The sequence below is a fragment of the Limulus polyphemus genome, unplaced genomic scaffold (genome assembly GCF_000517525.1).
Source record: "Limulus polyphemus unplaced genomic scaffold, Limulus_polyphemus-2.1.2 Scaffold2392, whole genome shotgun sequence".
NCBI classification, from domain to species: domain Eukaryota; kingdom Metazoa; phylum Arthropoda; class Merostomata; order Xiphosura; family Limulidae; genus Limulus; species Limulus polyphemus.
Window position 1 is genome coordinate 60,521 of NW_013668002.1, and position 14,626 is coordinate 75,146.

General features: G+C 31.0%; 1 protein-coding gene across 1 annotated transcript in view; it reads left to right on the forward strand.

The window, feature by feature from the left end:
- Window positions 1–14,626, forward strand: part of LOC106466831 (chromodomain-helicase-DNA-binding protein 8-like) — a 140,678-nt gene that overhangs the window by 48,319 nt on the left and 77,733 nt on the right. Inside the window, 7 exon segments of the mRNA XM_022394904.1 lie at window positions 844–920; window positions 8,182–8,300; window positions 8,777–8,944; window positions 10,592–10,882; window positions 11,222–11,532; window positions 13,087–13,174; window positions 13,824–13,935. Coding sequence (XP_022250612.1) covers window positions 844–920; window positions 8,182–8,300; window positions 8,777–8,944; window positions 10,592–10,882; window positions 11,222–11,532; window positions 13,087–13,174; window positions 13,824–13,935 — 1,166 coding nt within the window.

The window sequence follows — 14,626 nt, forward strand, 5'->3', positions numbered from 1 at the left end:
TACTAGTTGACTAAAACACAGCCAAGACAAGTTACTTTGTACAGATCAAAGGTCACCTTTATATTATTTGATACAGTAAGATGAGTGCATGTGAGCCGCATTGTTGTAACTTCTGTATTTTTAGACAGGCATAGCTGAAAGTTAATATTATAAAAATAATAAATGTATATAAATGTATAATGTTATGAGATTTTAGCTATTTTGTCTAAACATTTATTATTTTATGTTATAATTTGTGTTCATTCTAGAATGAAAGAGGCATAATTTATATTTATTTCCTAATTTTATATGGTGGTTGCGAGATCAGTCAAATCTCCCGAACCCATACAGATATTAACATATATAAAGTTTTTTTTCTTAAGATATTTTTGATAACTATCCGGATATTATTCAGATTAATTTTATGGCTTAAAAAATTGTACACTGTCATGATTTTAGCTTAAATAAATGTAGGTATGTTAAATATCAAATAATCTAGAAAGGGGTATAAACAGTATTTAATTAAATTTAAATGAAGATGAGCTTTTAGCTGAAACATTAGGATAAATGCTTTGATGAAATGAATGAAGTTATAGCTTACTGATTTTTTTAGGACTCAATTTACAAGTAATAACTCATTTCTTACTGATTACATTATAGCAGATTAATTGAATTTTCTTTTAAAAACTTAGCATTCAAAAAATTTTAAAGCTATGTCTTCATTTTTTCAACTGATTGCATATGAATGTTGAATACTTTAGGCTGATGTTTAAAATAGAATAAATATATTTTCAAGAATTAAAATGCTAGATTATTCAAATATCAACAACATTTTTATGAAGTGTACTGCTTGTAACTACACAGATATCCTTATGAAAGAATAGATGGAAGAGTGCGTGGCAACTTGAGACAAGCTGCAATTGACCGTTTCTGCAAGCCAGGTGGGAGTGGATCTGTTTATTTAAGCTTTTTTTTTTAAATAATTATTATGTAGTTTTTTTTGTGTGTGTGTTTGAGTAAAATATTATCAAATGATATATATGGATTTAAATTTCTGGTTTTTGATGCTTATTTTTTGTGGTGAATTATGTTATAGCCTGTTAAACAATACACCATGCTTTTTTGAAGTTTAGTATTTCAAGAACAATAGGTAGTAGGATTTCTTTAGTTTTGTGCAATACATTTTTGTCTTTTTTTTTATACAGATTTATTTAAATAGAATAACTGGTTTAAGTTCTTAGTTACACAAATTTATTTAAAGGTAATTTGCCATATAAATATTTGATTTTAAAGAAACTATGATAATATTTTAGGCTTGTGCACACACCTGATGATTTTTTTTATATTAAAGAAGATATATAAAATACTTACACTTACCACCTAACAGTCTTCTTTGCACGATGGATGTTTCTTCCCTTTACACCAATATTCCACATGATGAATGACTACAAACTCTAAGGTCTGCATTAAATTTTTCTAAACAATCAGAATTTCAAACAGTAACTGATCTTGCCAGCCTGGTTTTAACTCTGAACAACTTTGAATTCAGTAACGAGCATTACATTCAGGTTAATGGTACTGCAGTGGGTACCAAAATGGCTCTTAATTATGCCATCATTTTTATGGGTCATATTGAAAACCAGCTTTTACAACTAAGCCCTATAAAACTTCATACAATGGAAACGTTACACAGATGACTTATTTTTCATTTGGACAGCCGGTCTTAAATCATTTAAAGAATTTATCTCGCATGCAAACTCATTTCACAAAATAATCAAGTTTACCTGTGATTACTTGCCTACCCAAATTAACTTTCTTGACGTCATTAAAAGACGGAATTTTACACACACTTGTACAAAAAACCTACAGGCAGACCACAATATCTTCACTATAAAAGCTGTCATCCCTCTCACACTAAACGAAACATTACCTACAGTCAATCTCTTAGAATAAAGAAAATATGCTCAGATGAAATGGACTACAGAAAACACACCAAGGATCTAAAACAAACCATGTTACAAAGAGGATATAAAGATACTGAAATTGACAGACAAATTTAAAAGGCTAACAACACTCAGCAGAAAAACATCCTAAATTAGAGCAATGCTAAACTTTCAAATAGAATTCCTGTTATTATTACCTATCAGTTTAAACTCAGAAACGTTTCACGAATTCTGAAAAAACATTTTCATCTCCTACAACTGAACGATCATCTACAACAGATATTTCCTGAAGTTCCCATTGTCTCCTTTTGAAAAAGCAGAACTCTAAAAGATATCCTTGTTCACACAAAAGTGGATTACATCCCACCCAAAAATGTTTATTGCCCATGTAATAAAGCTTGTTGTCAAACCTGTAAGTTTATAAAAACCAGTGACTCATTTTCTGACATGCACAATCAAAGAAACTATAAAATATCCAAAGAAATCACTTGTGAAACAAAAAACACCATTTATCTTGTACAGTGTAAAAGATGCAATTACCAACTCTTAGAGAACGTTTCAACAACCATAAATCTTCTATTAAAACGGAAAAAGATCTTTCTGTTGCTCAACACTTTAACCAACCTAGTAATTCCATTAACAATGTTACTCTCATAGGCATTGAAACAGGATTCAAAACTAAAGCAGATAGAGAAATAAAAGAAGCTTGTTGGATTGATAATCTAAACACTGTTCAACCTTTCAGAATTAATCCTGGAATCAGTGATCTCCGTTCATTGGTTTTATCTCTGTCAGAAAAATAATTTTTATTATTTGCTTGTTTTTTTTCATGTAATGTGAATGCTGAATTTTCTAAAACTTACTATTTATTTAAGATAATTTTCCATACCTGTTTTTATAAATTGATTAGCATAACATATATTTTTCAATCAGTCTCCAGGTGTCACCTTTATTTTACTTAAACACTTAAGTTTTAAATATACATATATTTATCCATTTCTAAAGTTAAAATATCCCTAACACCTTTTCACATACACTCTCACCATCAGCTACACTGTACCGGAAATGAGATGCTTACAACAGTACATAGAGAAATAGACTAAACATTTCCTGGAAAACTGGATGACCTTCATGACATCACTAAACTCACCTTATATATATATATATATATCACTCATTAGATTACACCACCATTCCCAGTTTGCCCCTGAAGAAGTAAGGTCCACCTTTTGAAAGTGGTTGGTTATAGGGTTTTTATTTATTTCTATCAAGACTTCCTGAACCTACGTGTTTTTTCTAATGTCATGAATACAAAACACTTATGATATGTAACAGTGAAATTACAGTTTTATGTTTGAAAAGTTTCTGACTTATGGCAAAATCATGGCTTCTACTTGATTTGTAATTAAACAGAACAATAAACATACACTAGTCCCTCAATTTTAACAGTAACAACTATTTTATTTAACCAAATGTTTTTACTTCAAAGTCATGTGAATACAAGTAAGTTAGTAATCTCAAAGTAGGTTTCAGCATTAATATGTAACTCAGTTGCCCAAAACTTTTTTCAGTTTGTGAAAAAATTGCTTGGCCTTTCAGGAACTTGGTGCTTTGTTTGTTTACTGATAGTTTAATAAGACATTAGATTTTCAACAAGATTTAAATTTAATGAACTTTTACACATAAAATGTGCCTAAATTAACTAGTGAAAGCTTCTCTTTACAAGTATTCATTGATGAAGCTTAGCTATTAACAACAAAAAAAACTACTGTTGTTCAACTCTTACACTGTTAAATGTAAACTTTTCCAATTAACAGTGCTTCTTTTTTCAAGATACATTAAATTATACTTTCCTTGTTTTCAGTATTTTCTGACTTACATTTCTGTTAGGAATGAGGTTGATGCCATGCAGTTGTCCAGTTGGTGGGTGCTAACAAGCAACTGGGCTATATCCTTTGTTAAAATGTTTGCTGTAATAGTATTGATAATTGTAGTATAGAGCATTGTTCCCAAATTGTGTTCCATGAAACCCCAGGGTTCTGCTAAGGGATTGCAAGTGTTCCATGAAACCCCAGGGTTCTGCTAAGGGATTGCAAGTGTTCCATGAAACCCCAGGGTTCTGCTAAGGGATTGCAAGTGTTCCATGGAACCCCAGGGTTCTGCTAAGGGATTGCTAGTGTTCCATGGAACCCCAGGGTTCTGCTAAGGGATTGCTAGTGTTCCATGAAACCCCAGGGTTCTGCTAAGGGATTGCTAGTGTTCCATGGAACCCCAGGGTTCTGCTAAGGGATTGCAAGTGTTCCATGGAACCCCAGGGTTCTGCTAAGGGATTGCAAGTGTTCCATGGAGCAAAATCAACATTGGTGGATAGACTGTTTGTATAAAATTGTTCAATATTACTTAGGCATTGCAGTTAGTGTTTCCATTTCCATTAAAATGAGCAATGTTCATTTTAACGGGTATCATTCTTCCTCTGTGAAGGGAAACTAGCCCACTCATGGCACTGATAGAAGTAAGTGTCATTCTCTCTTTATAATCTTGCATTAATTATACTTTTTATAATATGCCATGTAGAATAATTCAACAGTAGAATGCCAGAATATATATGCTAAACAGTTCCAGCACTTGAGGAAGTTTGGGAACCACTGGTATAATATGAAATTTAACAATTTAAAGATGTATTAAGTAGTCTAAAAACTGTATTAGTTTTAATTTATAAATGTCATCTTCAGAGTTTTGTATACCAGGCTGTAACTGACAGACTTTTTCCAAGGTCAAACAAAATATGACTGAAATTTAGATTCAAATTTAAAACATATAATGAGGATAGGTGATTTGCACCAATAAGCAAGTGTGAATCAGAACTAGCCACTGATATATTAATAGTATGCTAAATATGTAATTTCAGACAATGTATTCCAACAAAAAGATTATATAAAAATATGATTAAAAAACAGACTTATAAATCAGAAGCACTGGGTGTAATTTTTATGTCTTTCTTTAGTAAAAGATGTTTAATCGAAGTTGTATCTTTTGTAAAAGTGCTTGTCCAGAACAGCAGATCTGAAATAGTATTCATAAAAGTTGATTTTGTTTTTTAACACTATATTAATAAATTCATCATTTGTCTTCAACAGACATAATTTTGAATTCTTGTCTAGTAGATTGTATGTTGTTCCTTTATAACATAAATTTTAATTTGAAAGTAGAAGTAGTAGTGGCGGTTCTGATCTAGCCGCATCATAACATGCTCATCTAAAATACCTTGCACAAGATGTATAATATCTTTATTCCTTGCACAGTAAGGACATTCAGTCAACTATGGTAACTAAATATGGGTACATTGTATAAACACAAAAAATTTCTTTGTTTTTACTCCAATGGCTTTTTCATATTTTTTTAATGTCACACTTTCATACATTTGACCATACTGCAAAGGTGGAGATCTTAAAGCTGTTGGATTTGTTAGTCTCTTGGCTAACTTATGTACATCTTTGCATGAGGTTAACTTCACTATTTCACAAAAATTATTAGTAGTCAAGCTTTAGGACTTGATCTCTAGCCAAAGTTGATAAGTTGCTTGCTACTGTGTCAGTTAATGCCTATAGTATATGATTAGGCAGTTTTAAAATAACATCATTAAATTACATATCACATTATTAAATATGGTTCACATTGTCAAAGCTTTCTGATCTGTCTTGCTTTGTAGAAGAATAAAAATTAACCTTCTTGATTTACCAGGTGGCCTTTCATAATTTGTTCCTCATTTCTTTAGTTCTGCTTTTAGTTGAGATAGTGTATACTTCTCATATTTTGCTATTTTCTTGTTTTAAAGCTTAATGGAGATGATGTTAATACCACTGTAGTAAAGTACAAGTATAGAATAACCAAACTGCATGTCAGGGTCATCCAACAGAATAGTTTTAAACCTGCCCTATTGTCTGATTCTTTTTTTTTCTCTCTCTCTCTTTTCATTTAATATTTAAGCAACATGTTCTCTTATTGTTTGGTTTGGCCACAATTTTGTGAACTCTGAACAAGGTTTTGAAGTATACAGATACTGATTGGTTAAAACATTGATGTGTAATATGCCTCCAACCAATGAAAATGCAAATTTCTACACTGGTCATAACAAGGCACTGCCTTTTAGAAAACAAAGCCAGTATAGGAAGTACATAAAAAATGTCGATTTCAGCTTGCTCTGAATGAAAACATTAATTATTGTTTGTGAATTTCCTGAATGTTTTTCAGAACATAAGGTAGCACTTGTACACCCTAGGAACTAAGTTGAAATAGTTTTGAATAAAATAGAGCTGATATAGACCTTGTAACTGTAACCATTTCTCAACCTCAGTTATAATGTAACTTGCCTATATCTCAGCCTTGAGAAGCCATAGGCTGATGATTTAAACACATAATGAAAAACTCTTCTTCTGTGATTTTCAACTGTTTTATCCAGTTTTGCTTCCAGTTCATTGGAGAATTGGGTGGAGATCAGAACAGAGTGATAAAGCTTAGTTTAAAGCTTAGATAAAACTACTTTTAGCATGGATGTATGAAGGTCTTAAAAGAGCGTAGGAAAACACAAAAATCGATAATTAAGATGTACAACAAATAGTAGTGCTTGCTTGTTTTTATTCACATTCCCCTTAATTTGTTCATTGTTTCTCAAAATCATGGATGTGTAAAAAAAATAGCATTTCAGATTTGTCTCCCACATGTTTGGTTGTATGCTCTTTTGTGTAAGTGTTGACTCAGAAATGCCTCATATTTTATCAACATGTCAAATATGTAAAATAACTGTGATATAATCAGTAGTTGTGTATGTATGTGTGTGTGTATATGTGAGTAAAATAACAGTAGTTACTGAAGTAATGGTTTTATATGGAATTTATTTAAATTGGAAAAAATTAATTAGTAACCAGCAAACTCCTGATTAATATTATAACTTGCAAACTGTGAATTTGCAGTCTTTAAGGTAAAACCATAATGCACAATGTTGTGAACATGGAAATGACATGAAATACCATACTTCCTACATTGAAAGTGCCTGCAACAATGGCATGACTTGAGGACATCAAGAATTTAGAATTCTAAAATTTTTTTTATATTGATAACATTGCTCATGAGTGGCCATTGGAGTTCTACAATGTTTATAAATCGTTTTTTTTTTTTTTGGGGGGGGGGGGGTATTACCAGATATGGCACTCCTGTTGATGCACAGGTTCTTATGTTCATTGTAGCATGTCACTAGAGAACAACTCAAAACTTTTACATTCAGCTATTGTATAGTCTGCATATTGTTCTCAAGGCTGTCTCACACCATGATAGAATTTGAACTTTTTCTAAAGAGAACTGAGTGTTAGTAATGTCCTTGTCATGTAAGATGATCGTAACCCCATGGTACTTCTGATTGTTGATAATATGGTATATGATAGGATGATAGACTCTCAGATTGATATAATCTGTAACCTCTCACTGTTTTGTCTGTAGTAACTTCACAAAACTGCATATTAAGTTCCCAGGCATCAAATAAAGTAATTAACTTAGGCTACTTTACAAAGTTATGGCCCTGGTGTTTTGTTGTGGAGCATGGCTGGGCCATTCTTAGTCATTTTATGATACTTTATGACATTTTAAAGTCGCAAATAACATATTTTTGAGTTAACTCACTCTCGAGTGTGCTAACAATGCTATCGGCTTTGTTTGGTCATAAGTTTCAGTTGATGATTAAATCAGGAATGCGACTAAATACCGGTTGAAGCATCACTATCACAATATAAGATTGTTCTAAAAAAGCCAAATACTCTTGAAAGTGAAACTTGTTTTCATTTTGTTCGTTTTATCACACACTGTTTAGTTTGTTTTATTCTTACTTTCTTTTTTATGATGACATTTTTATTTTTACATGTTTTCTATTATGTTGGCTAATTTTAATTTTCCTGTTCTATCACTCTTTGATCAGTTAATAGTTTTTACATGTTTCTTTTATTACATTGACTATTGTTTTTAACTTCTTGATCAGACTTTGACCAAATTTGCAGTTTCATTAAATACTTGACTTCTCTTTAAAAATAAACTTAATTTTATTTGTTACTTCTGTTCTTTATCAGACTTTGACTAGTTTGGTTTTCACCTGTTTTATCAAACTGGCTAATTTGTTGCTGTGTAGTAGTTTGATTAATTTGTTTTTTATCTTGACTAGTGTGTATTTTTATTTTATGATAAGATTTTGATCAGTTTGTGGCTTTTTTGACAGATTCTGATAGGTTTGTGTTCTTACTATGTACAAGAGCTGGTGGTCTTGGGATTAACCTGACAGCAGCTGACACTGTTGTTATATTTGATTCCGACTGGAATCCACAGAATGATCTTCAGGTATAGCTTAGAATTTTGTTGTTTTTAATCGTTGTATTTTTATAAAGCATATCACAATATTCATTATACTTGCTTATAATCATTGTAGGAAACTAAATTCATTTACATATATTATATTTTTGAATTTGTTCAGTATTAAAGACTAACTGTTATACTTTTTAAACGTTCATTTTTTTAATCAAAATTGTTAAGTGTAGCTGTTACAGTTCCTTGAAATTAACTCATTTCAATTAATATAATCAAAGCACAAACTTTTCCATCAAAAATGTTTTATAAAGATTTTTAAAAATTAATTCATGTTTTAATGTACATAAAACTTTCAACTTAAAACCCATTCACTGCAGCTGGAATGTATATTTTCTCAGTGCACTGGGAAATATACGTCTCAACCGCAGTGAAAAAGTTAAGGTAACTTGGCTTTTTAAGACATTGATTATTTGTCAGTCAAGTTAGTAAGTGCTTTATTCATGCTATAGGCTCAAGCACGGTGTCACAGGATTGGTCAGTCAAGAGCTGTTAAGGTATATCGGCTTATCTGTAGAAATACGTATGAAAGAGAGATGTTTGATAAAGCAAGTTTAAAACTGGGATTGGATAGAGCTGTACTACAGTCCATGAACTCTCAAAGGGAAGGTCTCAGCTTGGTAAGATTCATTTGGATGACAGTTAGCATTTGAGTTTTCTTTTTTATGTCTGGTTTCAAAATTTGATCTTAAATAGGCATAACAGATTAAAAGTGTGATCACTTTCTAAACTATACACACATTATATATATGCTTAAAAATATTTAGATATTTGACTTTGTATTCATTTTATCATAATCTATATTTATTATTAACCCTATAACTACTTACACACTCTTTAAATTTCTTTCTGCACATGCCACAAGGTGTTACTTAGTTACATTCAAAATCTAAGTAAACTATTTTACTATGTACATTATAGTTCCAAGTTTTATGTTATCTTAGTTTTTATTTCAAAATAAACATCAAAAGCAAAAAAAAATAATTTGTTTTTTGTCATGTGATACATGAGCTACAAATAATTTCAAACTTTTGCAATGTATAACTAGAGTCAGACAGATATCTTTTAAAGTTGTTTGGCTGAATGCAATAGAAACAAATAATAAATTGTGTTGACCACTGAAGGGTTCCATGCCAACTTTTTATGACCTTGTACTTACTTGGCATACATGTTCATTGTCATTAGAGAGAGAGCTCATTTGATACTATAATCCAAAACCAGTTATTTTGAAATTAGTGCCAAGTTGTTGTCATTAGATAAATGTAGCTGGTTATAGTATTGTTGGCTGTTTTGTTCACAATAGCACTTTGGTTGTTTCTTACCTGAATATGTTATAATCAGAGAGACAGTTAAATTGTATTTAGGTTTTACTTTTATATTAGTTGTGTTTAATAACTTTTATAAGATACCCAAAGCTTTGCCTTGCTCTGCAAGGCTTACATTACCAAGCGAGTACAAAAAGATTTTGTCAGAGGCTAAATTATCTCTGTTGTTCATACCATTTTATCACCCTCAGGTACCCATTGACATGTGTCAACATAAATAATCAATAGTAAAGAATGGGAAACGAAAATAAAACATTAAAATTAAACTATTAGTGAAAAGGTAAAGATGTGAAAGTACTCGTATGAGCCAAAGAAGATATTTTAAGACTATTCTACAAGAGAAGTACTTGTTTCCATTTCATAATTTTAAACATCTCATTGCAGTTAGTGATATAGTAGAGAAAATGGAAAATAAAATATAAACATTTATCTTTAAAAACTTTTAATATTCATTTAGGAGGTTTTAGAGATTATGCAAATGAAATGTGAAAACTGTAATGTAATAAATATTGTTTTTATACTCAAAATGAAAATCACCTTGCAGCTGAACTATTCAGAGTCTGAGTGCAAATAACTACATTAAATAACGAATTTTTATTAGAAATAGTGAAAAGAAATCGTAAATAAATATTTTTCTGAAACTACATACTTTTAGGAGCGTTCTCGTTAAATTTCATCCACTAGTTTTATTTTTGGAAGGGTTAAAAGACAGTAATTTTCTTCATGTGATTTTAACATTGTTTTACTGCTGAAAGATTAAATTAATGTATTAGTTCTAGTTTTATTTAAGGAAAGAATGAAAAATTTAAAAAAAGTATATACCTGCTACCTGATCGCTTAGCAGTAAGTCTGAGGGCTTGTACTACTGGAAACAGATGGACCATTGTGTAGCTTTTTGCTTAACAACATACAAAAAAAAAGTTTTTTTTTCCATTTCTATAGGGAGGTCAGATGACAAAAAAGGAGATTGAAGACTTATTGAGGAAAGGAGCATATGGAGCCTTGATGGATGATGATAATGCTGGAGACAAGTTCTGTGAAGAAGATATAGATCAAATCCTAGAACGTCGGACTCATACCATCACTATTGAGAGTGAAGGAAAAGGCTCCACATTTGCTAAGGCCACGTTTTCAGCTGGAAATATTAAAGATGATATTGCCTTGGATGATCCAGAGTTCTGGGCAAAATGGGCTCAGAAAGCTAATATTGATGTAGATGAACTAAAAAGTAAAGTAAGTGTACTTTAATATAAATTCTTCCAGTAGTAATATTTTTGTTACCAATTTCCTTCTCGCATAGTTATCGTACATTGTATAAATAATGATAATAATTTTTTATGAGTAACGCACAATAAAATAATTTATTGACATTATTATTTTAATGAATGAAATGTAAGTAGTTTAACATAAAATGTATTTCATAAATAATCTGAACATGTAGTTTTGTATTATATTTTGTTTCTGATATTCTTTTTAAAGAGGAGAAGCTAATTTCATTTTCATAGAATATGTGTGTGTATTATTTAAAATCCTCTAATTATTTTTAAAATTTATATTGTTCTTTATTTGAAGAATGAGCTTATTGTTAAAGAACCAAGGCGACGTACTCAAACCCAAAGATTTGGAGCTGATGATCATGTTTTAGGCCTATCTGAATTAGAATCCAGTGATGAAGATGACGATGCTGTATCATTCCGTACCAGAGGAGGTCGTACCCGCTCGCCAAGAGGACTACTTGGTTGCAACAGGAGTCGGAGTCGAGGAAGTCGGCGGAGGGTTGGTTTTGATAAAGAATGTGAGGAAGACTTGCTGGAAGAAGTCATACCTGGTAATTGGTCAAGATCTGAATGTTTCAAGGTTGAGAAAGGATTGCTTACTTTTGGGTGAGTCAAAGAACGTGTGGTATTAACTTATATTTGATATGAAAATAATGTTTTTGAAAACATTTTTGTGTATACACACGCACATACAGATACATGTCCAATCAACTTATTTTGATTAACCCTATCACCACGGGTATCCTTTACTGTGCATGATCCAAGGTTTTAGTGTTCTAGTAAGCAGACAAAACTAATGTTTGCTATTAAACTAAGTGCGTCTACCATCAAACTTGGTGAAAAAAAGGGCAAAAATTTATGTTTCGTAAAAGTAGAAATGTGTAAATCTTTTTTATAATGTAAAATTATTTAGACCCATCTTATTTATAATAAAGGGTTGGGATGTGATGGCTGTAAGGGGTGGTAGAGGCCATTTTGTTTCATTGATGTTAATCATCCTGTTTCTTTTGTTATTTCTAGATATATATATATATGCCCAAAATATGCACATAAACCATAGAATATTTATCTAACTTTCCAAATTGTAGTATTTGATGTTCCAAAATCTCCTATATTTTAAGCCATTTTCCAACAAAATCTCCTATATTTGATAGAAAAAAATTCATATATTTTTGGCAACAAAAAGTGCTGGGAAACCTGAGTCTTTAACAAAATCATTCATTGCTTCATCAGAATAACTGAAGTTTTTGTTGTTGTTGTTAAAATGTGTATCCATAAAATCTTATTTTTTAACTTGGGACTACAGCCTTTTGAAGAAATACAACAAACTAGCGAGAATCACTTATAATTATAAATTGAGAATAGTTACTGTACATTAACCCTCTGTCCACAGACATTGACATTATTCTGGGTTGGTGCCTTACAATTGTGGTGAACTAGAATTGACAAACAGTTTTGTTCAAGTATCTTAAGCAATTTTACCATTAGTTTGGAAGATGTTTCACATTTTGATAATGATACATTAAGACACCCGTAGAGCATTTATCATAGTATGTGTGAATGTCTTACTTTCTTTCATCTGAAGGCTTTCCATATGAGTGAATCATCCAAATGTCTTTATTGAGGTCTTGCTGTGGTTGTGAACAATTTGGAGCACTTTAAAACTGTGTGATTGACTTCGGAGTAACAAATAAGACAAATTGTATGAGACCACTGTATATAATTTAAATTGAATGAACAGTAATTCGCATTTCATTTCCTATCATAAATCATCAGATACCTGAAATGCATAAGCGTGAAGTGAAGATTGTGATTGGTTGATTTACTTCATAACATTGATTTTACCGTGTGATGACTTCACAATCACTAATTTAGGTTTTTTTATAATTTTGTACAGCATGTTGTACAGTTTTGATTGTTGTAATATTTGTTTATTCTTGGTTTTGAATTTTTTCTTAGAATCTCTACAATATGTATGTATGTGCATGTAGTTGAATAGCAATTGGATTTAATATTTCATCATTATTTGCTGTCGTATTGCTATAATATTTCATAACTGAATTTTATGTTATGATTACTGAAGTGGGTGTTTATGATTTTAATGGATCCACATAGAGATTATTCTTGTTGATCTGACAATCTGTTGTTTGTATGTTACAGCTGGGGTCGTTGGGAGGAATTTCTAGCTTTAGGTCAGTTCAAGAGGAGTTTGACAAAAAAAGATCTACAAGGCATCTCAAGGATAATTGTAAGTTAATAAATTTATTTGGAAATGTAAGAAGTTCAGTAGTGCTCAATATAACTTAGCATTAACTATTTTCAAATTTTAAGTTAACAGAAAAGTTCAGTACACAGATGAACATTCTGTAAGATCTTGTATAATTGAAATAAGGTATGGTTGAACATGACAGTTAGTTTCAAATATTCCTCTTGGAGGATTCTGATATTACATTTAATTTAAACCATAAGATGCTTGCATTTTGCTTAAATATCTAATCAAAACAAGGTAAAAATCAGTAAATAACTACAGTTTCTTTTGGACATACTTACTGGTCATAAGTGTTTTTATAAGCTGTTACAGTATGTTTTGGTAAAAAAAGTGTTTGAATAAAAATTCTTCCTCAAAATATACTTTGAAATCTGTAATTTTAAAGAAAGAACTGTGTTTAACAATGAATTTTTCAAAGGAATATATCTTATTGTAGAATGTAACTTTACTGTTGTCTAATATCTTTAAAATAATTATTGGTATTAAGAATGGTGTATTGTTACAAAAAGTTGTATCTTGTGAAACTTGAAGTAAGTGCATTTTAAACTATTTAACAATGTTTTTTATTTTATCAGTGTATTTTGCTATGTTGTTTCTGCTTTAACATAGATTGTCTTGGGTTCTATAGCTTCTTTTCTGTCTCCAACACTACCATGGAGATGAGAAGATCAAATGGTTCATATTGGATTTGATTATGCCAACAGAGGATGATGAGAGCAGAATTAACAAAAGTCATTCTGGTAGGGAAAAAAATGTTTCAACCTATACTGTGTGTTTCATACCCTGATTGGCTTGATGAGCCTTTGTTTGGGGCAAAAATCTTCGTTTGTATAGTGTGGTTGACATACACTTATCCATCCTTATTTACTTTTGGTTATAAGCTCTAAGAATTCATTATGATTGCTTAATTCTGAGCTCTTGCTACACACAAAACCAGAAAGAGATAGTAGTGCCATTAATACATTCAACATTTTATTGGTAAAAAAACTGTCAACTTGTTGTGGCCCATGTGTGCACTTCAGGTGTTGAACACACGTGCAAATGAAGTTTTAAAATTTAATCAAAAAACACAATTCAAATTCTATTTCAGTATCATCACTGGGAAATATAATGATCCATGCTTTGTTTTTGATGCCATTTTCTTTCTGTATTAGTTATTTATTATTACTACAAGTGCTCATTATCATGTGAGAGTAGGGATCTAACCACTCATGATAAAAAAATCAAGCTTTACAAATGACTAGAGCCAAAGGCTATAAATGCTTGGATAAAGAAGATGGGCTTTTGATGTGCCTTTATTTTGATCAATTTACATGGGATTTAGTACAAAGATACTTTTTACAGGTCCCACACATTGACAACAAAAATGGTGGACTCGCAAGTTTTTAGTAAATATAAGTGGCTTAAGATGCCACAAAAAGCACAATTTTT